Raw genomic sequence first — 24783 nt, forward strand, 5'->3', positions numbered from 1 at the left:
AAGAAGTGCAAGAAAATGATCACACCGAAATAACCTAATCAGCAGATTTACAAAGAAAAGTTTAATTTGTTAATTTCAATTTCTGTGCAAGATGTTGGGATTTATAAATCAATTTCACCACGTCACGAAAAGATTTTACTCGAGTGAACAAAAAATGTTAGCAGTCAATTTATATTATCATTTCTCTTTGTTCATACCACATATTAATCATATGAATTACAATATTATGTTAAAAAAAATTATCTTTTTTTAATCATTTGTGTATTACCCAAATTTTTTGTTTATAATGGTTGTGATGATGTAGGATTTTTATAAAAACGTTTTCTACATCCATTTTTATTTCTCTCTGTCACACAATTCGTAAATTTAGTCAACAGAAAATGTTTAGTTTCAAGAATATTAGGTCATGTTTGGTTGTAAGAAAATATTCAAGAGGAGAGGAAGGGAAAAGAGAAGAAGAGAAAGGAAAGGAGAAGAAAATGATGGGGAATCCATTTTCCCCTGTTCGGTTGGACACAAGATTAATAGATGACAGGAGTTACATTTTTTTTTTAATCTTCCAAATTTATCCTTTGCAGCCACCATGTTAATATTTCATTCTCAATTGATTTATATATTTTTAATATCAAAAGTGCTTAAACAGAAAACTAATTGTTTATAAACTCAAATGCATAACCCAATGAAATCCGTAAATTAATAAAAAGGTAATCTTGAAAACTCGGCCGAGTCAACTCAGGGAATCTCATGCAGCGTTTCTTAGTTGGAGGTGGAGTTATTGGCGGCGGCGGGTGAGCAGAGTTGAGCTTGGCCTTGTTGCAGTGGATACGCTCGGCGACTTCAGCATAAGCTCCTGCGGCATCTTCGACTATGTTGAAAGTGCCGAGACAAATGCGAACGCCCTTGTAAGGATCTCCAATTTCAACTACCCATTTTCCCATGGCCTTTGCCTTATTCCTCAATACACGTTCTAGCGAACTCAATAAGTCTTCTTCTCCATCTCCTCATCATGAGCAGCTCTATCACTAGAATGTCCAGCCATCGCCGGTGAAAGTTGCCGGAAGTTCAGAATGGATCAATAACAATTTTAAGAGATTAAGTCATAAAATTAAGGGAAATTAACAGCCATATAATCTTAAATGATACTCGTATTAAACGTGTGTGAACTCTTTTCAAGTGCATCACTCGCATATCCTAAGTTGACAAAATACTTCTACCGTCCACCATTCCGCTAACTTCCGTTTGCAAGCGCTGACATCATAAGGGTAATCTAGTCTTTTAAGACTAATGAAACTTTGATTAAAAAAATAACATGTCATCCCATTTACCTAGTAAAAAATGACATGTCATATAATATATATGGATACAAATGACATATCATCTCGTTTATCGGATAATTGTTAATAATTGCTAAAAAAAATTATTTTACAACCAAATATACTCCTTTAAAATTGGGTAAAAGCTTATTTAGTCCTTGTATTTTAATATTAGTATCAATTTGGTCCCTATATTTTTAAAAATGCCTCAAAACATCCCTGCTGTTAAAGTATTGATACCCCTACCGTTACTTTTTATTTCTGTTAGCTTACTTTTATAATATTACCCTTTTATAATTTTTTTTGTTTGGACATCAATAAAAAGAAAATAATTAAATTACCAATTTAACCCTAAAAAATAAAAAATTATATTAATTTTTAATTGTCACAACTTAAATTATTACTTTTTATTTCTTTTGGCTTACTTTTACAATATTACCCCTTTATTGTATTTTTTATTTGGATATTAATAAAAAGAAAATAATTAAATTACCAATTTAACCCTAAAAAATAAAAAAAATATATATTAATTTTAATTGTCAAAAATTATATGCAAACTACCAAGTGTGCAAATGGTGCCTGCAAAAAAATTAATATAATTTTTATTTTTATTTTCTAGGGTTAAATTGGTAATTTAATTATTTTTTATTAATGTCCAAACAAAAAATTGTTATGAAAGATTAATATTGTAAAAGTAAGCCAAAAGAAATAAAAAGTAACGGTAGAGGTATCAATACTTTAACGGCAGGGATGTTTCGAGGCATTTTTAAAAATATAGGGACTAAACGGACACTAATATTAAAATACATGGACTAAATGAGCTTTTACCCTCTAAAATTTAACCTAAATTTTTCAAGATTTACTCCTCCAAGCTCTAACTGGAAATTTTTATGGTATAATATGTTGTTAATAATTTTTTATGGTATAATATGGATTTTTTTTTAGATAATTGTTAATAATATGTACCATTAATAATTCATTTTTTAATTAAAAATGTATTGTTAATAATAAAATAAAAAAATTGTGTATTGAAAATTTATGTTAATTATTTTTTTTCCTCATTTTGAGTTTCAAAGGCAAAATAGTTAATTTGTCAGAATTTTGTTAACTTTCTAACAGAAGTTAACGGAATAGTGGACGGTAGAAGTGATTTTGTCAACTTAAGATATACAAGTGATACACTTGAAAAATGTTCACACACGTTTGATACGGGTGTCATTAACAGTATATAGCTGATAATTTCCCTAAAATCGAAGAAAAAAGTGAAAATAAGGGTTGTTTCGTTTAAATTTGTTTGAAGGATAAGATTGGAAATCAACATTTAATTAAGGGTAAAATAGAGAATCATGCTTACTGATGGAGTGGAAATTGAGTTTCTTGCTCATGATAGAGGAAAGTGAATTCCTTGAATAATGGAAACTGGAGATAGAACAGAATTAGATTTCTAATGAATTTTGCCAACTCAACGAAGGAAAGCCAGGCGGAAGTGGAAATCCTCTCCTCTCCCGCCTCCTCGACCCCAACCGAACATGTCCTTAGGTGATGTTTGGTTGGGAGGAGAAAATAGGGAAGAGAAAAATAATTTAATTTCTACTTTTATTTCTATTGTTTGATTGCACAAATATATAAGAATTTAATTTCCATTAGAATTTAATATCCCTTATAATGTAGAATTTGAATTCCACACCAAAGAGTAAAGAATTTAAATTGCTCTTATATTGAAAACCCAAACTTCTAAATTTGCCCTCCAATATTTTAACTTGTTTAATGCTATTAATAATTATTATTTATAATTTTATTTTATTAATTTAATATTATAAATAATTTTATATTAATTAAATTTAATGAATTATTTAAGAAATTTAATAAAATAAATAAACTTATTTATTTAATATGAAAATATATAAATATAAATTAACTTTGATGGACCTCCACCGAACCCTTAGACATCACCGGAAGCCGCCGGAATTTTGCCAAAAAATCACCCGCCACCGTTGACTGGTGTTGACTTTTGTTGGCAGCTACTATTGACCGGCTTTTATTTATATTAAATTATATTAAATAGTTTAGTATATTAAATTATTTTATATTTTATATTAAATATAAATCACGAATTGTTTTAGAACTTTTTGAAATTAAAAAGACTTGGTATTAATATTAAATTATATTTTATTACTAATATAGATAGTTTAGTATTTAAGATAAACGATAAATTTGTCCAAAGAAAAAATTTATAATTCATTTTCTTATCAAATTTTATATCAAACCAAACAATAAAATTTAATTTCATTATTCTCATCCACTAATTTCTTCTCCTTTTCCCTCCATTCCACTCGTTTCCTCTCCTCCCCTTTCTTAAAACCAAACACCACCATAGGTAATGTTTGGTTGGAAAAGAAGATGAGGGGAAGAAAAACAATTTAAATTCTTTTCATATTTATGTTGTTTGGTTGACTATAGTTTATAATACTTTAATTTCCATTAGAGATTAATATACATCATAATGTAGAATTTAGATTCCACTCCAAAGAGTGGTGAATTTAAATTCCTCTATTGGAAGCCTAACATCCAAAATTACCCCTTCAATCTTTTATTAACTTCTTTAATGTTATCATATAAATATTATTTATAATTTTATTTTATCAATTTGTAGATAATTAATTTTCTATTAATAAAAGTTAAAGTGATGATTTAAATAATTTAATATAATCATTTTATTTGTTTCATTAATTTACAAAAGTAGAAATATAAATTTAACAGTCGCCAGACTGCTGCTGTTGGACCACCACAGCCGTCTTCACCACAGGCACGTGGGATATTAGTTACCACCAGTACCATTGGACTCACCGGGCAACAAGTAACATCATTATATTGTCATACAAGTGAAAAATGAATTTATTTTCTTCAAATCCAATTTTTAAAAAATTTGAAAACTTTCTAATTTTCCTAGATCCAAACAATTATCAAATATTTCAGTCTAATAAGTTGCTTCAATCTATAGATAGTCAATTTATGATAATTTTCATATAATTCTCGAGTTGAAATGGCATGGCACAGGAATGGTAAGCAGCGACATGCGGCGGCTACAATGGCGGTAGCGGCAATTTTACTTTTTTTTGGGCTTTTAATTTTTTTTAAAATTATAATATATTTATTTAGAAAAAATTAAATTTAATTAATTATTAAATAAAATTATATTAGTAAATTTTTAAATAGAATTTAATTATAAATATAACTATATTATTTAAAATAATTTTTTATCGGATTATATATAATACTATGTTGTGTTTGGTGCAATACTGGATTGGACTATAAATAATCATGTCTCGTGTTTAGTATGCTATGAGATTAGCTAGTAACTAATAATATGTCTTATATATTAATTTATTAAAATCATCTTAGATTTACTTTGAAATGACATTAATATAATCTAACTTAAATCAATAATTATTGATAAATTTATTAGAAAAAAAGCAAAATCTTTCCTTAATTTTTTTAATATTTAACATATTATAGTTTTTAATCCCATGAATAATAGAGGACAAAATTTTAGCTTAGAAAATGTAATCCTAGGGGTCCCCTTGGGATGAAATTTTGCTACTATTAGGATTAAGTGATGGGCCCATTATTGTTATCCTACGTTTACTTTTTTTTTTTTTTACACCAAACATGATATAAGGATTATTTTACACTAAATTTATCCAATCCCATGATATATAATTAAAACCAAACGGGCCCTTAGTGGAATCGTTTTCTGTCGAGTTTTTTTTTTAATTTTTTTAATATATAGCTTTCTAACAAAAGCTAAGAAAAGTTAAAAACCAGTATTTTTCGTTTTCTCAACCATTCAATGTATGGCATCATAATTGAGCCAACGGCAGGAAAAGATAATAAAAAAAAGTAATAATAATAATAATAATTTTTTTTTATCACGGACATAAATTATAAAATAGAAAATTTGGATAATACACAGATGGCTAAAAAAAAGTTAATTTTTTAACATAATATTGTAATTCATATGATTATAATGTGGGAGTCCAGCTACCTTGCAACCGTGATCATTTGGTACCCCATTTTTTGTCTTTTTGTGATCCAACCATTATATTCAACCAAGAGCTGCAAAAGTTATTTCAACCGTAAGGATGCAATTACTTGGTTATTAATACTGCAGCCCCTCTTGTTTCATAAAAAAAATAAAAAAAGGTTAAATTTCAAGATTTTAACACATAAGTCCATCAAAATATTTTATGATTTTTATATAGGTCAAGGGTAATTTAATAAATGAATATATTTAGATATACAAAAATATGGATGGATTATCTTAACTTGCTTGCTAAAATACTCCACACACCCATTTCTTTAAAATATCCACTCACCTATTTCTTTAAAATATCAATTACAAAAAATCCCATTTTTTAGTATAATTTTTTAAAAAATAAAATACCCATTTAATGTTTTACCATTTAAGATAGTGTTACTTATAAGGATAAATAATTATTTTACTTAAATAAATGAAAATTAACATTTATTTCTATAAATTTACTCAACATCAAATAACCTTATAATTGTCAGCATAAGATATAAATTTAGTCTAAAAACTTTATTCACAGGGTGCCCTTAGGGCAAAAAATTAATTATCGTATGATAATTTGGTTGGCACAAACTGGATTATTTTTAATTTACTTATTCATGCCAAACACTTTATTAGAATTAAATTTTAGAAAAATAAGCCTATGTCACCATCTTTAACCGCATTCAACAAACCCTAATTGTTTAGATCTTATTATAGAGAGCAAGGTATAGTTATTTTCTTATTATAGTAGTAAAAAAAATAAAAATAAACACAATAGATTTCTTTTAAGAGAATGCAAGCATTATTTTTATGAGATTTTGTGGTTAGAAGACTCTCTATATTTTGATATTTTAGAAGAATTATACGTTGATTGAGACAAAGACCGAGAGAGAATAATTTTTTAGAATTTTAAATTTTCATATTTTAATTGGGATTTATTATGTAAAATTATTGAAATTTATAGTTTTTAATAATACAGACAATAGTAGAGACTGCTGAAAAAAATGCCAAATAATGTTTTTATAATTCTAAAATTATTATATTTTAATTAGGGCTTATTGTGTAAAATATTTAAAATTTGTAGTTTTTATTATTTACCCAAAACAATGGGGATTGTTGAAGAAAATGTCAAAATTGAGTGTTTGGTACAACGGGAGCAAGATATTTCTGTCCTATAATGTGGTATGAACAACGAGAAATGATAATATAAACTACTGCTCCATAATTTTTTTTTTTTCACTTGATCAAAATCTTTTTGTGACGTGCTGAAATTGATTTATAAATCCCAACATCTTCCACAGAAATTGAAAAAAAAAAATAGAAGCAGAGACGTTCCTGAAGTGGGATTGTATCTGCCTTAATAAATTAAGCTTTTTCTTTGTAAATCTGCTGATCAGGTTATTTCGGTGTAATCATTTTCTCGCACTTCCTGAAGATTAGTTAGCTAATTTTTGCAACTTGTACAGGACCAAGGTCTTTATATTAAGAATATTTTCATATAAATAAAAATAAAAATTATGACGTCAAAATAAATTAATTTGCTCATTCTATCCAAAATGAATTTGAGGATACACACAGTTGAGAAGAAAACACTAGTCTCCGCTTTCCTTCATGCCTGAAAATCAAATATGACACATAATTTGCAAAGTAATTTGAGGAAACACACCAAAATATGTGTAATTCTACGAAGGTTGCCATTGTAAAAATCTTAGTTTTCATAAATATATATATATATTAAAAACAACCAATAGCTTAATACTTAGGTCTTGTTTGATATAATTTTTTAAATAGAGCTAATTAAAGAAGAATTTCTATAAGTAGAGGTTTTACTAAAAAAAAAAATTGTAAGTAGAGTTCTTATTAAAAATTATAAAATTACTTTATTAGATAAATTTTTAAAATTATATTATAAAAAAAAGAAAAATAAGAATATAAAATAAATAATGGGTATTTTAGATAATGAAACTTTTTACAAAAAGTAAAATTATGTTCAATTAGCATAAAATGTCAAAAGTATGTTCAATATATATGTATAAATGATTGCGGACAAACTATACATATAACAAGGTGTCAAAACTATGTTCAATACATAAACGACTGCGGGCAAACTATACATGCACATGTAATCAAAAACTATGTTCAATTCGTATATAACAATTATGATGTCAGTGCTTGCAAACGGAAGTTAGTAGAATGGTGGACAACATAAATGTTTTGTCAACTTAAGGTATACGAGTGATACACTTGAAAAGAGTTCACATATATTTGATACGGGTATCATTTAAGATTATATGGCTGTTAATTTCCCTCGATTTTATGACTTAATCTCTTAAAATTGTTATTGATCCATTCTGAACTTCCGGCAACTTTCACCGGCGATGGCTGGACATTCTAGCGATAGAGCTGCTCATGATGAGGGGTAGCGATAGAGCTGCTCATGATGAGGGGAGGAGAAGAAGACTTATTGAGTTCGCTAGAACGTGTATTGAGGAATAACGCAAAGACCATGGGAAAATGGGTAGCTGAAATTGGAGATCCTTACAAGAGCGTTCGCATTTGTCTCGGCACTTTCAACATAGTCGAAGATGCCGCAGGAGCTTATGCTGAAGTCGCCGAGCGTATCCACTGCAACAAGGCCAAGCTCAACTCTGCTCACCCGCTGCCGCCAATAACTCCACCTCCAACTAAGAAACGCTGCATGAGATTCCCTGAGTTGACTCGGCCGAGTTTTCAAGATTACCTTTTTATTGATTTACGGATTTCATTGGGTTATGCATTTGAGTTTATAAACAATTAGTTTTCTGTTTAAGCACTTTTGATATTAAAAATATATAAATCAATTGAGAATGAAATATTAACATGGTGGCTGCAAAGGATAAATTTGGAAGATTAAAAAAAAAAATGTAACTCCTGTCATCTATTAATCTTGTGTCCAACCGAACAGGGGAAAATGGATTCCCCATCATTTTCTTCTCCTTTCCTTTCTCCTCTTCTCTTTTCCCTTCCTCTCTTCTTGAATATTTTCTTACAACCAAACATGGCCTAATATTCTTGAAACTAAACATTTTCTGTTGACTAAATTTACGAATTGTGTGACAGAGAGAAATAAAAATGGATGTAGAAAACGTTTTTATAAAAATCCTACATCATCACAACCATTATAAACAAAAAATTTGGGTAATACACAAATGATTAAAAAAAGATAATTTTTTTAAACATAATATTGTAATTCATATGATTAATATGTGGTATGAACAAAGAGAAATGATAATATAAATTGACTGCTAACATTTTTTGTTCACTCGAGTAAAATCTTTTCGTGACGTGGTGAAATTGATTTATAAATCCCAACATCTTGCACAGAAATTGAAATTAATAAATTAAACTTTTCTTTGTAAATCTGCTGATTAGGTTATTTCGGTGTGATCATTTTCTTGCACTTCTTGGATATTAGTTAGTTAATTTTTGCAAATTGTAGAGGACCAAGGTCTTTCTAATTAAGAATGTTTTCATATAAATAAAAATAAAAATTAAGACATCAAAATAAATTAATTTGTTTATTCTATCCAAAATGAATATGAGGATACACATAGTTGGGAAGAAAACACTAGCCTTTGCTTTCTTTCTTCCTGAAAATCAATATGACACATCACTTGCGAAGTTATTTGAGGATTCACACAAAAATATGTGTAATTCTACGAATGTTGCCATTGTAAAAGTATTAGTTTTCATATTTAAAAAAAAAAAATTAAAACCAATAACTTAGTACTTAGGTCTTGCTTAGTATAATTTTTTAAATAGAGCTAATTAAAGAAGAGTTTCTATAAGTAGAGGTTTTACTTTAAAAAAAAAGTTATAAGTATAGTTATTATTACAAATTATAAATTTATTTTGATAAATAAAATTTTAAAATTATGCTATAAAAAAATAAGAATGTAAAATAAATAATGAGTATTTTAGATAATTGATCTTTTTACAAAAGTAAAAGTATGTTCAAAAACTATGTTCAATTAGTATAAAATGTCAAAAGTATGTTCAATATATATGTATAAATGACTGCGGACAAACTATACATATAATAAGGTGTCAAAACTATATTCAATATATAAACGACTGCGGGCAAACTATACATGCACATGCAGTCGAAAACTATGTTAGAAAACTATGTTCAATTCGTATATAACAATTATTATTAGTTAATGAGTGAGCCGTGGGGCCCATGCTAATTGTGTGCGATTAATTAATTGCAAGCCTTGACAATGCCCAATCACACCCACCAATCCATCGGCTACTTCATTCTATATATACCCTATACATGTATGCTATATCAAAACTAGAAACAAGAACTCGCAAGAGCAACTCACTTGCTTTTGAAGTTTTGATTACGAATCGCCACATGCAGATATCTTTTCTGATTTGAAGAATATGGAAACATCTTTCGCAGGTTTTAGGCTAATTTCAGTTGAATACCATTTATGATTATTATTTTAATGTTTGCATTTACAAATATTTTTTGATATAAAATTTTCAGGTGGGAATATATGGTCGGAGGGTTTCTTCACTCACTTTGCTATTTTTGATGATGAAACCATATGTGACAATCTTGATCTTCTCGTTGTTCCTCAATACGGGAGAAATCTTGACTACAGTGGTTAAGTGTAATGTTACTCTTTTATATTCTGTTTAATAAATAAAATAAAGGACATATATTTTTAGTACTTGTGTTAATCAGTTTGTTTGAATTCAGCTACCAAAATCTCTTGAAATATACAAGAGATTTTCTTATTTACGTCTATGTATACTTGATCTTTATTAATAAATAAAATTGTTCTTTGCTCATATGTTGATTAATTTAGATTGCCAATAGACATTAAATCGTTATGTCAATTTATAACTAATTAATGATGCTTTTGTTTCCCAAATGGCAAAGGCGAGGGAAGGGAAGGGTAGGGGATCAATATCCCGATATCCATTTATAACCATCATTGTCATAATTACTTGAGAAAAGAATGTGAGGATTGTAAAATAATAAAAAGAAATATCTGATTTGATTAATTGATAATTTTATTTTTTAAATTTGTTATAATCATATCACAATAAAAATATAAAATCACATTATTGGCACAAAAGTTTATAAAAAAAAGGTTAGTGTTAATTACATTAGAGCATAATCTATGAAAGTATCTAAAAGTCATACTTTATAAATCATCAACAAAATCATATTTATTAGTCTTCGAAATCGTTTGACAAAAGAAAAAGCAAGTTGTTTTATATAAATAATGAAATAAATGCATTATAATCAAGGCACTTCCATTTGTGGTTTATTCATAAAATAAAGGTGCTATTTGTCCAATAAATGAGGCAATCACAATTCAAAATTTTATATTATCACAATTCAAGATTTATATTATCCCTTATTTATATTACTTTCTATCGATATTGTTATTATTTTTTTGGGTCATTGACTCTATACTATGCAATGTAAATATATTCGCTAACATATAATAAAAATTAAAAATAGGGGAAATTAGGATTCCACATTATATACACCATAATTACATAGCTCAAAGCAAACTCTCCTGAAAACTGAGATTCCATATGTAATTTTCAAATGGTTCTAGGTCCATTGAGATATTCATTTCTTTAATAATGGTTTGAATGGGGGAGGAAAAAAAACTAATGATAAGAAATTAAATGTGATCAACAGAATTAATATTCTTTTTGTGAAAAACAATATTTAAATTGGTTTGCACATTTAGTTCAAATACTAAGGCAACTACAACAATGGATATCGGAGCTGGGGGATTGGCGGGATTTTGGTGCTGGTTGTCTGTGATTCTGAGGGGAAGTGATATGTTGGTAGTAGGTGATGTGTTTAATGATCTGGACGTTGACTATGATGAGACATTCATGTATAAGTTTGGTTTAGAAGTTACGATTGAGGCGGAATTCTAATAAACATAACATGTATCATGTTTGTTATATAATAAGTAAATGATGTTGTGACATGTAGCGGCGATGCCACATTCGAGTTCAAACCTTTCTTGATTTTTCAAAAGTTACTCCAAAAAAGATATTATTATTTTGAAATCCATAGGGCTTTAACTCTCCTTTACAAAAAAACAAAAACTACTTATCCTACTGAGTTTTATCTAATTGATTTTTCGTCAATGGATTTTGTGGCACTTGAAATTCAAATTAATGTTTACATTATATATGTGGGTTTTGGCAACAAATATTTAGGATTGAAAGGGGTTGGTAAACTAGTAAGAAAAATAATCGATGCTAAGAATGATAAATTGAATTAATTAATTTATTTATTGGTGTTATTAATATAGATTTACTAGTTGGCCACAACTATAGTAGAAAGAGCAATTTCAGCTATGGATTTTGTGAAAAATCTTCATTGAAATCGAATAGGAGAAATTAATTACATACATTAAAAATATATATTTTGTAGCTTGATGATAAATTTATTCTTTAATAGTTTAAAGAGTAATTTATACCCTACCCCCAAATGAATTGACATTTTGCACCGCACCCCCAAAAGATTTTACTCGTTGCACTGAACCCCCAATTCCGTTAATTTTTCACTTATTTCTAACGGCTCCATCTGACTTTTGATTGAATGAAAAAAATACCTCTCTATATGAATTCAAATAAGTTTAATTACACAAAACCTAGTCCAACGTTTTATATTTACGTTAATACCCTCCAATAAAAGGTTCATTATAGAGCACATGCCCCTTTTAAAAAAAATAAAATTTTAAGCTCAATTAATTTTTTAAAGGTTTTTATTTCAATTGCAATAAAAAAAATTCTTGTTACATATACATTGTCACCACTATTATTTTTCCTTTAATTTTTTAAAGATTTTAATTTCAATGCAATATAGAGAATTTCTATTAAAATTAATTTAAGGAATGAACTTCTAATTTTATCCATTCACCGTTAAACTTAACTGAGAAAATAACGAAATTGGGGGCGCGGTGCAACGAGTCAAATCTTTTGGGGGCGCGGTGCAAAATGTCAATTCATTCGGGGGTAGGGTATAAATTACTCTATTTTAAACATATGAAAACACATCACAACCGTTATAAATGCGTTAAATTGAATATATTAATAAATTTGTATTCTATTTGTTGACATTTTAAAATTATATTATTGTTTGAATTTAGCCGCTGCTGGATTGAATTCCTGGCATCACCACTTATGACATGTTTATATTTATTTTGAAAAAGCACCATACAAGTAATAGTTATATTAAATTTAATTACACATATCATATATAAATTGATTGATTCTATTACATGGAGAATAAATAAGATAAGAATTGAATGGGTGAAAAAAGCTGCTAGATTTTCTGTGGGAATTTGAGCCTTTGGATTATTTGCATAGCAACAAATGTATCAAGCCAAATGTGGAATAGGCACTGTCGTTTTTAGGGCTAATAGCTGTCGTTTTGATAATCCAATTGCCAATTTTAATTATCTGCAGAGCCACAAGATTTATCTCCGTTGGGTTAGTTTAAACAAATAATAATAATAATAATAATGTTGTTGGGTCAATTAAGATACAATACATTTACTGGTTAAAAAACGGAAAATAGTGTTTTTAACTTTTCTTAGCTTTTGTTAGAAAACAAGATGAATTCACTCGAGTTATAAAAACTCGACATTATTTGTTTCGAAATAAATTATGATATGATACAAATAATTTCTTAATTAAAATATTAAAATTTTATTTGAAAGCCCCACAAAAAAGAAAAGTAGAGTTTTCACCGCCGCCATTGGAGCCGTCGCATATCACCACTGGTCATCACTATACCATGTCATTTCAACTAGAGAATTATATGAAAATTATTAGAAATTGACGATCTATGGATTGAAGCAACTTATTAGACTGAAATACTTTATGTTTGTTCGGATTTGGAAAAGTTAGAAAGCTTTCAAAGTTTTTTAATCAGATTTGAAGAAAATAAATTCATTTTTTTCACCTCTATGACAATATAATGACGTTGCTCGTTGGCTGGCGAGTCCAACAGTACTGACAGTGACATCCCACGCGGTAGTAGCGACGGAAGCGATTGTCAAATTTATATTTCTATTTTTGTAAATTAATTAAAAAATAAAGTGATTTTATTAAATTGTTTAAATCATTACTTTAACTTTTATTAATATAAAATTAATTATCTACAATATTAAATTGATAAAATAAAATTGAAAATATTAATTATTTGATGACATTAAACAAACCAATAAGAGATTGAAGGGGTAATTTTGAATGTTTTAACTTCCAATAGAAGAGAAATTTAAATTTATCACTCTTTCGAGTGGAATCTAAATTCCACATTATGATGTATATTAGATTCTAATGAAAATTAAATTCTTATAAATTATAGTCCACCAAATACTGGAAATAAGAAAGGAACTAAAATCACTTTCTTTTCCCGCTTCCTCTCTTTCCAACCGAGTATCACCTATGTAATACAATCAACCAATGTATATATGATATGTATAATTAAATTTAATGTACCAACTATTTGCACGGTGGTTTTTCAAAATAAATACACACATGTCATCAGTGGCCATGTCGGGAATTCAATCTAGTAGTTGCTAAGTTCAAAAATAATATATAAATTAAAAATGGTCAACAAATAAAATAAAAGTTCATTAATATATTCAATTTAATACATTTATATTTGTCTTAGATGTGTTTTCATATGTTTAAAATATTAAAGAATAAATTTGTTATCAAGCTATAAAATATATCTTTTTCTATGTATATAGTTAGTTCCTCCTATTCAATTTTACTGACGATTTTTCAAAAAAAATCCATGGCTGAAATTACCTTTTCTACTGTAGTTGTGGCAACTAGTAAATCAATATTAATATCACCAATATATAAATTAATGAATACAATTTATCATTCTTGTTAACAATTATTTTTCTTACTAATTTACCAATCCCTTTCTATCCTAAATATTTGTTATCAAAACCCACATCTATAATGTAAACATCAATTTAAATTTTAAGTGCCATAATATCCATTGAAAAAAAATCAATTCGATGAAACTCAATAGGATGAGTAGTTTCTATTTTTTTGTGCGAGGAGAGCTAGGGTCTTATAGATTTTAAAATAATAATATTTCTTTGGGAGTAACTTTTGAAAAATCAAGTAGGGGTTGAACTCTAATATTAGCATTACCACTGCATGTCATAGCATCATTTTCTTATAACCAATATGATACCTCTAATATATTTTAGAATTTCACCACAATCACAACTTCTAAACCAAACTTCTACACGACTGCCTCATCATAATCAACGTCCTCAGGACCACTAAACACATCCTTCCATTCAAAATAAAAAGCGAACAACATCAAGATCCCGCTGATCCCTGAGTTCAAGGGTAAAAGTTGAAAACTTTGATTACGGGGCCGGAGTGAATAATGTATATATTGTTTAGAGATATTTTTTTATTTCTATTATAATTTAGGAGATATCATGTATATTTAAAAAAAATTAAAATTTTTATAGGGGCCATAATCCACTCTAGTTTCCATTAAGATCTGCCCTTGCCCGAGCTCCAATATCCATTGTTGCACTTGCATTAGTATTTGAACTAAATGTGTAAACCAATTTAAATGTGTACAAAACCATCTTAGAAACCACATTAGTTTTGTTGATTACATTTAATTTTTTATTGGGTAAAAGCTCATTTAGTCTTTGTATTTTAAGATTAGTGTCTATTTAGTCTCTATATTTTTAAAAATGTCTTGAAACATTCCTGCCGTTAAAATATTAATACCCCTACCGTTACTTTTTATTTCTTTTGACTTACTTTTACAATATTACTCTTTTATAATAATTTTTTTTGTTTAGACATTAATAAAAAGAAAATAATTAAATTATCAATTTAACCCTAAAAAATTAAAAAAATTATATCAATTTTTTTGCAAGCACCATTTTCACACTTGGTAGTTTGCATACAATTTTTGAAAATTTAAAATCAATATAATTTTTTATTTTTAGGGTTAAATTGGTAATTTAATTATTTTCTTTTTATAAATGTCCAAACAATTTTTTTTTTATAAAAGGGTAATATTGTAAAAGTAAGACAAAATAAATAAAAAGTAATAGTAGGGATATCAATACTTTAATGATATGAATGTTTCTATGTATTTTTAAAAATATAAGGATTTAATAGATATTAATTTTAAAATAAATGAACTAAATGAGTTTTTATCCTTTTTTATCATTAGTTTTATTTTTTTCTCCCTTATTCAAACCGAAGCAACAATTTTGATTTTATATTAAATTCTTGTACAAAGTTCTTGTCAGTTTCTTAGGAAAATTCTATAATGCCGTAATTAAATTTACGACATTGATGCCGTAATGGACATGAACCGTTAGATTAAATCAACGATTCACAATAATAATAAAATAATAAAAAAATTTAATTAAATTATATATAACCGGTTTATAACCGGTTAAGTACTTTTTTAAAAAAATTCCACCGATATAAATTTAAAGGAAAAAAGGATTTACTTTTTAAAAGAATAAAAAAATACAAAGGGAAAACTTGATCCCTAATTAACGAATTGCAAAAGATATAGTCACACCCACTGCTGCGTTAACTTCTGTTCCGGTGCACCGGCGATCCGTCTGCAGATTGCAATCATTCTTTGAGTTGATTTTGTCTTGTTCGAATTGTTTAGTCTCTGCCGTCGCTGCCTCTGTCTTGGTTTTGTCAGTCGTCACCTGTGCAAGGTAAGTTTAATCCTCTTTCTCGTTCGAATTGCTAAGCAATTTCGTTTTCTTTGCTGAATTTGCTAAGTAATTTAATTCCAGATTTCTCATTCAATTTTATATTAACTGACATAGTATCATCGTCATAATTTGTTCACGGAATTCTTAGATTCAATTCCGCTGGAATTAACAAGTCTCTGCACGCCGGATTTGTTCACGGAATTAAGAAGGTCTGTGCAAAGTGTTTGGGTTTGCTGGAACACATAGACATTGCCCACTTGCCTGGCATTCCGTCACTATACCAGCTGGACCACATAGACAAGTCTTTGAGTGAATAGTAAGTTCATACTCTCCATTTTCTAGTGTATATATATCTCAATTGTGGGAAAGAAATCTGTAATAATTCACTGCCACTAACATATCATAATTTAGTACAAGTTCACGCTCATGATAATTTGTAATAAGATGTCTGTTTTCCAGCAATTGTTAAACTTGCAATCATTGTTCACAATTTCAGCCTGCATCTTTGCCGTATTTGTCCTTTTCAAATGGTTTCTTATCCAACCACTTAGCACCAAAAAAACTTCAAATTAGGTTCATGTTTTTCTTGAGGTAGTCATTCAAGAACATGAGAATAGGATGAGTGACAATTCTCAAGTTGAAGATCGTAAGGACTTTATAGATATCTTGTTTTGGCTTGAGAAAGAAATTAATTAGCTTCTGTTTTTAGGTTAAATTTTCTGTTGTTTCTGGGTAAATTGGCTGCTGTTTTTCAGTTATTTTTTTGCTGTTTTTGGGTTATATTTTCTGCTGTTTCCAGGTAAAATGTTCTGGTGTTTTGGGCTTCATTTGCTGCTGGTTCTAGGTTAAATATTTTGCTGTTTCTGGGTAAATATACTGCTATTTTTTAGTTAAATTTTCTGCTGTTTTTGGATAAATTTTCTGCTGTATTTGGGATGATTTGCTGCTGTTTGTGGTTAAAATTTTCTGGTGTTTTGGGCTTCATTTGCTGCTGTTTTTAGGTTAAATTTTCTGCTGTTTCTGGGTAAATTGGCTGCTGTTTTTCAGTTAAATTGTTGGCTGTTTTTGGATAAATTTACTGCTGTTTTTGGGTTATATTTTCTGCTGTTTCCAGGTAACTTTTTTGGGTGTTCTGGGCTTCATTTGCTGCTGTTTTTTGGTTAAATATTTTGTTGTTTTTGGGTAAATATACTGCTGTTTTTGGATAAATTCACTGCTGTTTTTGGGCTATATTTTCTGCTGTTTGCTTGGCAATCTGTCACTATGTCGGCTGGACCATATAGACATCTTTCTCAAAGTCTTTGAGTGAATTGTAACTTCATACTCTCCATTTTCTAGTGTATATATATCTCAATTTTGGGGAAGAAATTTGTAATAATTCACTGCTACTAATAGATCATAATTTAGTACAAGTTCACGCTTATGATAATTTGTAATAAGATGTCTGTTTTCCAGCAATTGTTAAACTTCCAATCCTTTATCACAATTGCAGCCTGCATCTTTGCCGTATTTGTCCTTTTCAAATGGTTTCTTATCCAACCACTTAGCACCAAAAAATCACTACCACCTTCTCCCCCAACCCTCCCAATCATTGGAAACCTTCACCAACTTGGCTTGTTCCCTCATTGCTCACTTGGTGCTTTGGCACAATGCTATGGCCCCCTGATGTTGCTTCACTTAGGCAAAGTGCCAGTGCTTGTTGTCTCTTCTGCTGATGCTGCCTGTGAGATCGTTAGAAATGTAATCTTTGCAATCAACCAAAATTAACCCCATTTGTAAAACTTTTAAACGGTTGTGTAGATGTCTCTATGACACCTTATGGTGAGTACTTAAGAAAAGTTCAAATCTTATTTGTTGTACAACTTTTAAGTAACAAAAGGATTCATTATTCTTTTCGTGATGTTAGAGTAGAAAAATTTAGTGATCAAGGAGTTGATAATTTTCTTGAGGTAGTCATTCAAGAACATGAGAATAGGATGAGTAACAATTCTCAAGTTGAAGATCACAAGGACTTTATAGATTTCTTGCTTTGGCTTCAGAAAAAAAATATTTTAAACTTTCCTATTGATAAAGCTTCATTTGCTGCTATTTTTAGATTTAATTTTCTGCTGTTTCTGGGTAAGGTGGCTGCTGTTTTTCAGTTTATTTTTTTGCTGTTTTTTGATAAATTTACTGCTGTTTTTGGGTTATATTTTCTGCTGTTTTAAGGTAAATTTTTTTGGTGTTTTGGGCTTCATTTGCTGCTATTTTTAGATTTAATTTTCTACTGTTTCTGGGTAAGGTGGCTGCTGTTTTTTAGTTTATTTTTTTGCTGTTTTTTGATAAATTTACTGCTGTTTTTGGGTTATATTTTCTGCTGTTTTAAGGTAAATGTTTTTGGTGTTTTGGGCTTCATTTGCTGCTGGTTTTGGGTTAAATATTTTGCTGTTTTTGGGTAAATAAACTGCTGTTTTTCAGTTAAATTTTCTGCTGTTTTTGAATAAATTTTCTGCTGCATTTGGGATGATTTGCTGCCGTTTTTGGTTAAATTTTTCTGGTATTTTGGGCTTCATTTGCAGCTGTTTTTAGGTTAAATTTTCTGCTGTTTTTGGGTAAATTGGCTGCTTTTGTTTGAGTTAAATTGTTTGCTGTTTTTGGATAAATTTACTGCTGTTTTTGCGTTATATTTTTTGCTGTTTCCAGGTAAGTTTTTTTGGTGTTCTGGGCTTCATTTGCTGCTGTTTTTTGGTTAAATATTTTGCTGTTTCTGTGTAAATATACTACTGTTTTTGGGTTAAATTTTCTGCTGTGTTCAGGTAAATTTTTCTGGTGTTTGGGCTTCATTTGCTACTCTTTTTAGGTTAAATTTTCTGTTGCTTCTAGGTAAATTTGCTGCTGTTTTACAGTTAAAATTTTCACTATTTCTGGATAAATTTATTGTTATTTTTGTGTTAAATTTTTTGCTATTTCTGGGTAAATTTGTTGCTGTTTGGATAAATTTACGACTGTTTTTTGGCTAAATTTTTTGCTGTTTACATGTAAATTTTTTTGGTGTTTTGGGCTTCATTTGCTGCTGTATTTGGGTTAAATTTTCTATTGTTTTTGGGTAAAATTTACTGCTGTTTTTTAGTTACATTTTTTGCTGTTTCTGGATAAATTTATTACTGCTTTTGGGTTAAAGTTTCTGTTGTTTTACAGGATCCAAAACTTGTGATATTTGACATTTCTTTTTGTGCTAAATCTTCATGTACAGGTTCTTGTAAACTCGAAAATGGCTGAAAATGTAGATGAGGGTAATGAGAATGATTTCAAGGAGAATGATAATGTGAGCCAGGAAAATGAAAATTTAAGAAGAAATCGGCCTTTCATTGAGTATTTGTAAGTCTTCTTACATTAAATATTCTGCTCAAGGTATTCTGCTCAATCACAAGCTTGCCACTAAAATCCCCTTTCATCCAGCTTAGAAGCCACATGATCAGGATCTCCGAGCCTTACTAGAAGCGAAAGAGTGAGAAAAGTAAGGGGGCAGAAAAAAAATGGCAGAAACCCTCAGCTACTTGCTTGCAAATATTAGGACCAGATCTTACCAGATCTAAAATGATTTTCCAGATTGCATACCTCGCGCGATGCGCGCCAAACCGATCTGCAAAGTTTTGGAGTTGGAAGACAGTTTGGTGCTCTTCTTGGTTTCTTCCATAGCCTTACCATCACCAGAATCTGAACGACAATCTGCATTCCCAACTATTTGGATTGTGATCGACGGTTTCATGGTTCACGTGCCAGCGGATTCGGGTTCGGATTTGGTGAATCTTGGCTTAAAATTTAGGAGATTTGAGACAGGGCGGTGCTTTTTCTTTTGATTCACATAAAGTGTGAAATAAAACATACAATATGTAAACCACACATAAAACTAGTAAATTAATGAAAAAAATGGTAAATTAATGTTGGAGTTGTAATTTGTACGAAAAACTTGTAAACAAAACAAAAACTTAGAAAAATGACATAGAACTAGTAAATTCACATAAAGTGTGAAATAAAACATAAAATATGTAAACCACACATAAAACTCGTAAATTAATGAAAAAAATGGTAAATTAATGTTGGAATTATAATTTGCACGAAGAACTTGTAAACAAAACAAAAACTTATAAAAATGACATAGAACTAGTAAATTCACATAAAGTGTGAAATAAAACATAAAATATGTAAACCACACATAAAACTAGTAAATTAATGAAAAAAATGGTAAATTAATGTTGGAGTTGTAATTTGTACGAAGAACTTGTAAACAAAACAAAAACTTAGAAAAATGACATAGAACTAGTAAATTCACATAAAGTGTGAAATAAAACATAAAATATGTAAACCACACATAAAACTCGTAAATTAATGAAAAAAATGGTAAATTAATGTTGGAATTGTAATTTGCACGAAAAACTTGTAAACAAAACAAAAACTTATAAAAATGACATAGAACTAGTAAATTCACATAAAGTGTGAAATAAAACATACAATATGTAAACCACACATAAAACTAGTAAATTAATGAAAAAAATGGTAAATTAATGTTGGAGTTGTAATTTGTACGAAAAACTTGTAAACAAAACAAAAACTTAGAAAAATGACATAGAACTAGTAAATTCACATAAAGTGTGAAATAAAACATAAAATATGTAAACCACACATAAAACTCGTAAATTAATGAAAAAAATGGTAAATTAATGTTGGAATTATAATTTGCACGAAGAACTTGTAAACAAAACAAAAACTTATAAAAATGACATAGAACTAGTAAATTCACATAAAGTGTGAAATAAAACATACAATATGTAAACCACACATAAAACTCGTAAATTAATGAAAAAAATGGTAAATTAATGTTGAAATTGTAATTTGCACGAAGAACTTGTAAACAAAACAAAAACTTTGAAAAATGACATAGAATTAGTAAATTCACATTAAGTGTGAAATAAAACATAAAATATGTAAACCACACATAAAACTAGTAAAGTAATGGAAAAATAGGTAAATTAATGTTAGAGTTGTAAATTGTATGAAGAACTTGTAAACAAAACAAAAACTTGTAAACAAAACAAAAACTTGTAAATCAACATTAACTTGTAAAAGTGTCATAAAACTTGTAAATTACACATAAAATTGGTAAATGTAACCTGGAACTTGAACAAAAAAGTGTAATTACCTGCTATTTAGGTAACAGGTTACCTATTTATTTAGAATTAATAGTAGAGATTTTTTATTCAAATCTAACGGTCCACGTCCATTACGACATCAATACCGTAAATTTAGTTACGGCATTATAGAATGACCCCAGTTTCTTATTATTACGACAAAAAAAATTCCATATAAATAAAAAGCTATCGATTACAAAACAATAGAAAACTAGTCGCATAAAGTATATTTGAGATAATGATGCCCATTGCCCAATGTCCTATTATCGACGTTACATCTTCGATTCTAATTAAAATTATTCTATATTCGGATATTCCATGACTTGGTCACCCCGCCCTTGCCCCTGCCGGCTACCACTCATATACTTACAAATAATTATTATCTTTAATCTCTGTAATTACCGATGTTAATCTCTGTCTTACGACAAACATAATTTTCATTTAATTAATTAAATATTTTGTGAGACTTTATTATTTTATTAAAATGAAAATATTAATAAAATATATAAAAAAATACATATTTCAATACATTAAATACTATTATTATTATTTTTATTTATTATATATGTGTGTGTAATTATATATATGCTAACATATACGTTTACACGCCTCACATAGCTTATTAGCGTTATTGCTACATCTACTGTTTCTAGGGTGTTTTTATTTGTTGAAAATGTCGGCCGACGTATCGGAAGAACAAACCGGCAAGTCATCCGGGCCGAAATTCCCGAACAGCGGTTTCGATTCGGAGACCGGAATTTACCATTCACTCATCCAACTCGGTGAAAATTACAGAATACCCACCAGGACAGACCTTGACACGGCCACATTTGTGCTGTCACGGTTCCCACATCCGGACCTTGCTGCGTCACGAGTCGCACTAATCGACTCGGCAACACGCGAGCGAGTTACATACGCGCAACTCCACCGGTCAATTCGTTCGCTCGCTTTCGGGCTCTACCACGCTCTCGGCGTTAGAAAAGGCGACGTCGTTTTTGTTCTGGCACCAAACTCACTGTTGTATCCATCGATATGCTTGGCTATATTCTCACTCGGAGCAATACTTTCCCCCGCAAATCCCATAAACACCGAGTCAGAAATCGTTAAACAGGTTCGTGACTCGGGCGCCAAACTCATTATCTCCGCCTCTGAGGAGCTACAAAAGCTGGCAAAAGTCAAGGTTCCAGTAATCGTCACATCTCGGGATCAATCAAACGACAAGTCGGTTTCTGTAGAAGAACTGATCGAATGTTGTGACGCAGCTGATGAGTTGCCGGGCTGTCAGCTGACGCAGGACGACACCGCAGCGATACTGTACTCGTCAGGCACGACGGGGACGAGTAAAGGTGTGATATTAACGCATGCAAATTTCATATCGATCATGCAGCTGTTGAGGTGGACAGTGGACGTAACCCACGCACAAAACGACATCTTTTTGTGCATGATACCTATGTTTCACATTTACGGTCTTGCATTTTTTGCAACGGGGCTGTTCTGTTGTGGGGTCACGATTGTTGTGATGCAGAGATTTGATTTGCAAGCAATGATTGAGGCTATTAAGACTTATCAGGTGAATAATATCCCATTGGTGCCCCCAGTGATATTAGGGTTGGTGAAATATTGCAAGGACAGCAGTTATTTAACTTCATTGAGAAGGGTTGGTTCAGGGGCTGCACCGTTGAGCAAAGAGCTGGCTGATGAGTTCAGGGCGAAGTTTCCTTGGGTGGAGCTCCGACAGGGGTACGGGTTAACGGAGAGCTGCGGTGCAACGACTTTTATGGTGTCGCCCGAGCAGGCGAGGGCTCGATCGGGGTCTTGTGGGGCGTTGTCTCCTACTTTCTGTGCTAAGGTGGTGGATACGGAGACCCGACTGGCATTGCCGCCGTATCAAAGGGGGGAGCTGTGGCTAAAGAGTCCGACGATTATGAGAGGGTATTTTGGGAACGAGGAGGCGACTGCGGCGGCGTTTGATGAAGATGGGTGGTTGAAGACTGGTGATCTTTGTTATTTTGATGGAGAAGGGTTTCTTTACATTGTTGATAGGATAAAAGAGCTTATTAAACATAATGGGTATCAGGTAATTGACATGGATTCCCTAGCAAATGATTCATTCTACCAATACAACAAGCACTTTTCACTAAAGCATTCTCAAAATCTAAATGCAGGTTGCTCCAGCGGAACTGGAAGCAGTGCTTCTGAGTCATCCCAATATTCTTGATGCAGCTGTCATACCGTGAGTCATTTGCTCTCTCTTACACTCCATGATCATCTGCATGTGTCTAAAACACTGATAATATTATTTTGTCAGGCTTGAAGATGAAGAAGCAGGGCAAATTCCAATGGCTTATGTGGTGAGAGCAGCTGGTTCTCAACTCACGGAAGACCAAGTCATGCAATTTGTGACCAGCCAGGTTGATCTTCCACACGCGCGCGCGCGCACACACACGTTGCTCTCCTTTTGTTTAATTTATGGGTTAATTTTGTCCTGCCCCCAACTGTTTCAACATTTTTCGCCACACACCCATATGTTTCGAAAATACTCACTCCACACCCAATTCCGTTAATTTGACCGTTATGTTTAACGGAGCTATTTGAAATTTAAGTAAATGTCCAAAATACCCCTTATCTTGAATTAGAGAAAAATAAAATGAGATAAAATATTAATTTAATAATTAATGTTTACATTAAAAAAATTTATTTAAAGGTAATTAATAATAATTTCATCAATTAAATTATCAAATAAATTTAATTTATCATCATCAAATAATATTTAGGATATGAATTTCCAAATTTGCCCTTTGACCGTTAGAATAAACGGTCAAATTAACGGAATTGGGTGTGGAGTGAGTATTTTCGAAACATATGGGTGTGTGGTGAAATATGTTGAAACAGTTGGGTGCAGGACAAAATTATCCCTTAATTTATTGACGGCCTGCTCTCAATCTGTAAATTTCACTTGGAAATTTCAGGTGGCTCCATACAAGAAAGTAAGAAGAGTGGCTTTCATCAGCGCTATCCCAAAGTCAGCTGCTGGAAAAATACTGAGGAAGGAGTTGGTCTCACAAAGCCAACATCGAGTCATCTCCAAACTCTAGTTTCTTTTCTTCAAACTGTTAGAACCAGCAGGGGTCTACTAGGGGACAAAACTATATCTTATACGAAATAAATTTGCTTGCTGTTCATCACTGAAGACTCGCAGTTATAGATAAGTGAGACATCAGTAATTCCTGCCAATGCAGTTTGACAGATCATACCAAATGAACTATGAAATCATCAATATAGGAGCCTGCATGTGTCCTTCGTTCACCTTTTCAAATCCATCAAAGCTTAAAAATGAAAAAAAAGTTATTGATGCTTTAACAATGACATATGAACATAACAAGATTTAGAATTAGTAGAGCCCCAATATGTACATATTCCAGCTTAATACTGAATTCCAATAAATCTTTTAAATAAAG

General features: G+C 30.2%; 1 protein-coding gene and 3 long non-coding RNA genes across 5 annotated transcripts; 3 read left to right on the forward strand and 1 right to left on the reverse strand.

Moving 5' to 3' along the window:
* Window positions 1-9728: 9728 nt before the first annotated feature.
* LOC127901945 (uncharacterized) lies at window positions 9729-10224 on the forward strand. Its single transcript, XR_008054318.1, has 2 exons — window positions 9729-9829; window positions 9917-10224. It is a non-coding gene; the product is annotated as an uncharacterized LOC127901945 (long non-coding RNA).
* Window positions 10225-15835: 5611 nt separating this feature from the next.
* Window positions 15836-19369, forward strand: LOC127901799 (uncharacterized). 2 transcript variants are annotated; one of them, XR_008054128.1, is made up of 4 exons: window positions 15836-16157; window positions 16306-16473; window positions 16957-17271; window positions 18840-19369. It is a non-coding gene; the product is annotated as an uncharacterized LOC127901799 (long non-coding RNA). The 2 variants fall into 2 exon arrangements; XR_008054129.1 differs by lacking the exon at window positions 18840-19369 and having other exon boundaries at window positions 15859-16157; window positions 16957-17578.
* A 112-nt stretch (window positions 19370-19481) lies between these two features.
* Window positions 19482-19992, reverse strand: LOC107177863 (uncharacterized). The gene is made up of 2 exons (XR_001508789.3): window positions 19724-19992; window positions 19482-19630 (listed from the first exon to the last, which is right to left on the reverse strand). It is a non-coding gene; the product is annotated as an uncharacterized LOC107177863 (long non-coding RNA).
* Window positions 19993-21883: 1891 nt separating this feature from the next.
* Window positions 21884-24507, forward strand: LOC102610715 (probable CoA ligase CCL5). The gene is made up of 4 exons (XM_006485280.4): window positions 21884-23402; window positions 23491-23558; window positions 23634-23736; window positions 24295-24507. Exons 1-4 carry the CDS (start codon window positions 21999-22001, stop codon window positions 24418-24420), a joined length of 1701 nt encoding a protein of 566 aa, XP_006485343.1. The 5' UTR covers window positions 21884-21998; the 3' UTR covers window positions 24421-24507.
* Window positions 24508-24783: the final 276 nt, after the last annotated feature.

Source organism: Citrus sinensis, chromosome 4 (genome assembly GCF_022201045.2).
Source record: "Citrus sinensis cultivar Valencia sweet orange chromosome 4, DVS_A1.0, whole genome shotgun sequence".
NCBI lineage: Eukaryota > Viridiplantae > Streptophyta > Magnoliopsida > Sapindales > Rutaceae > Citrus > Citrus sinensis.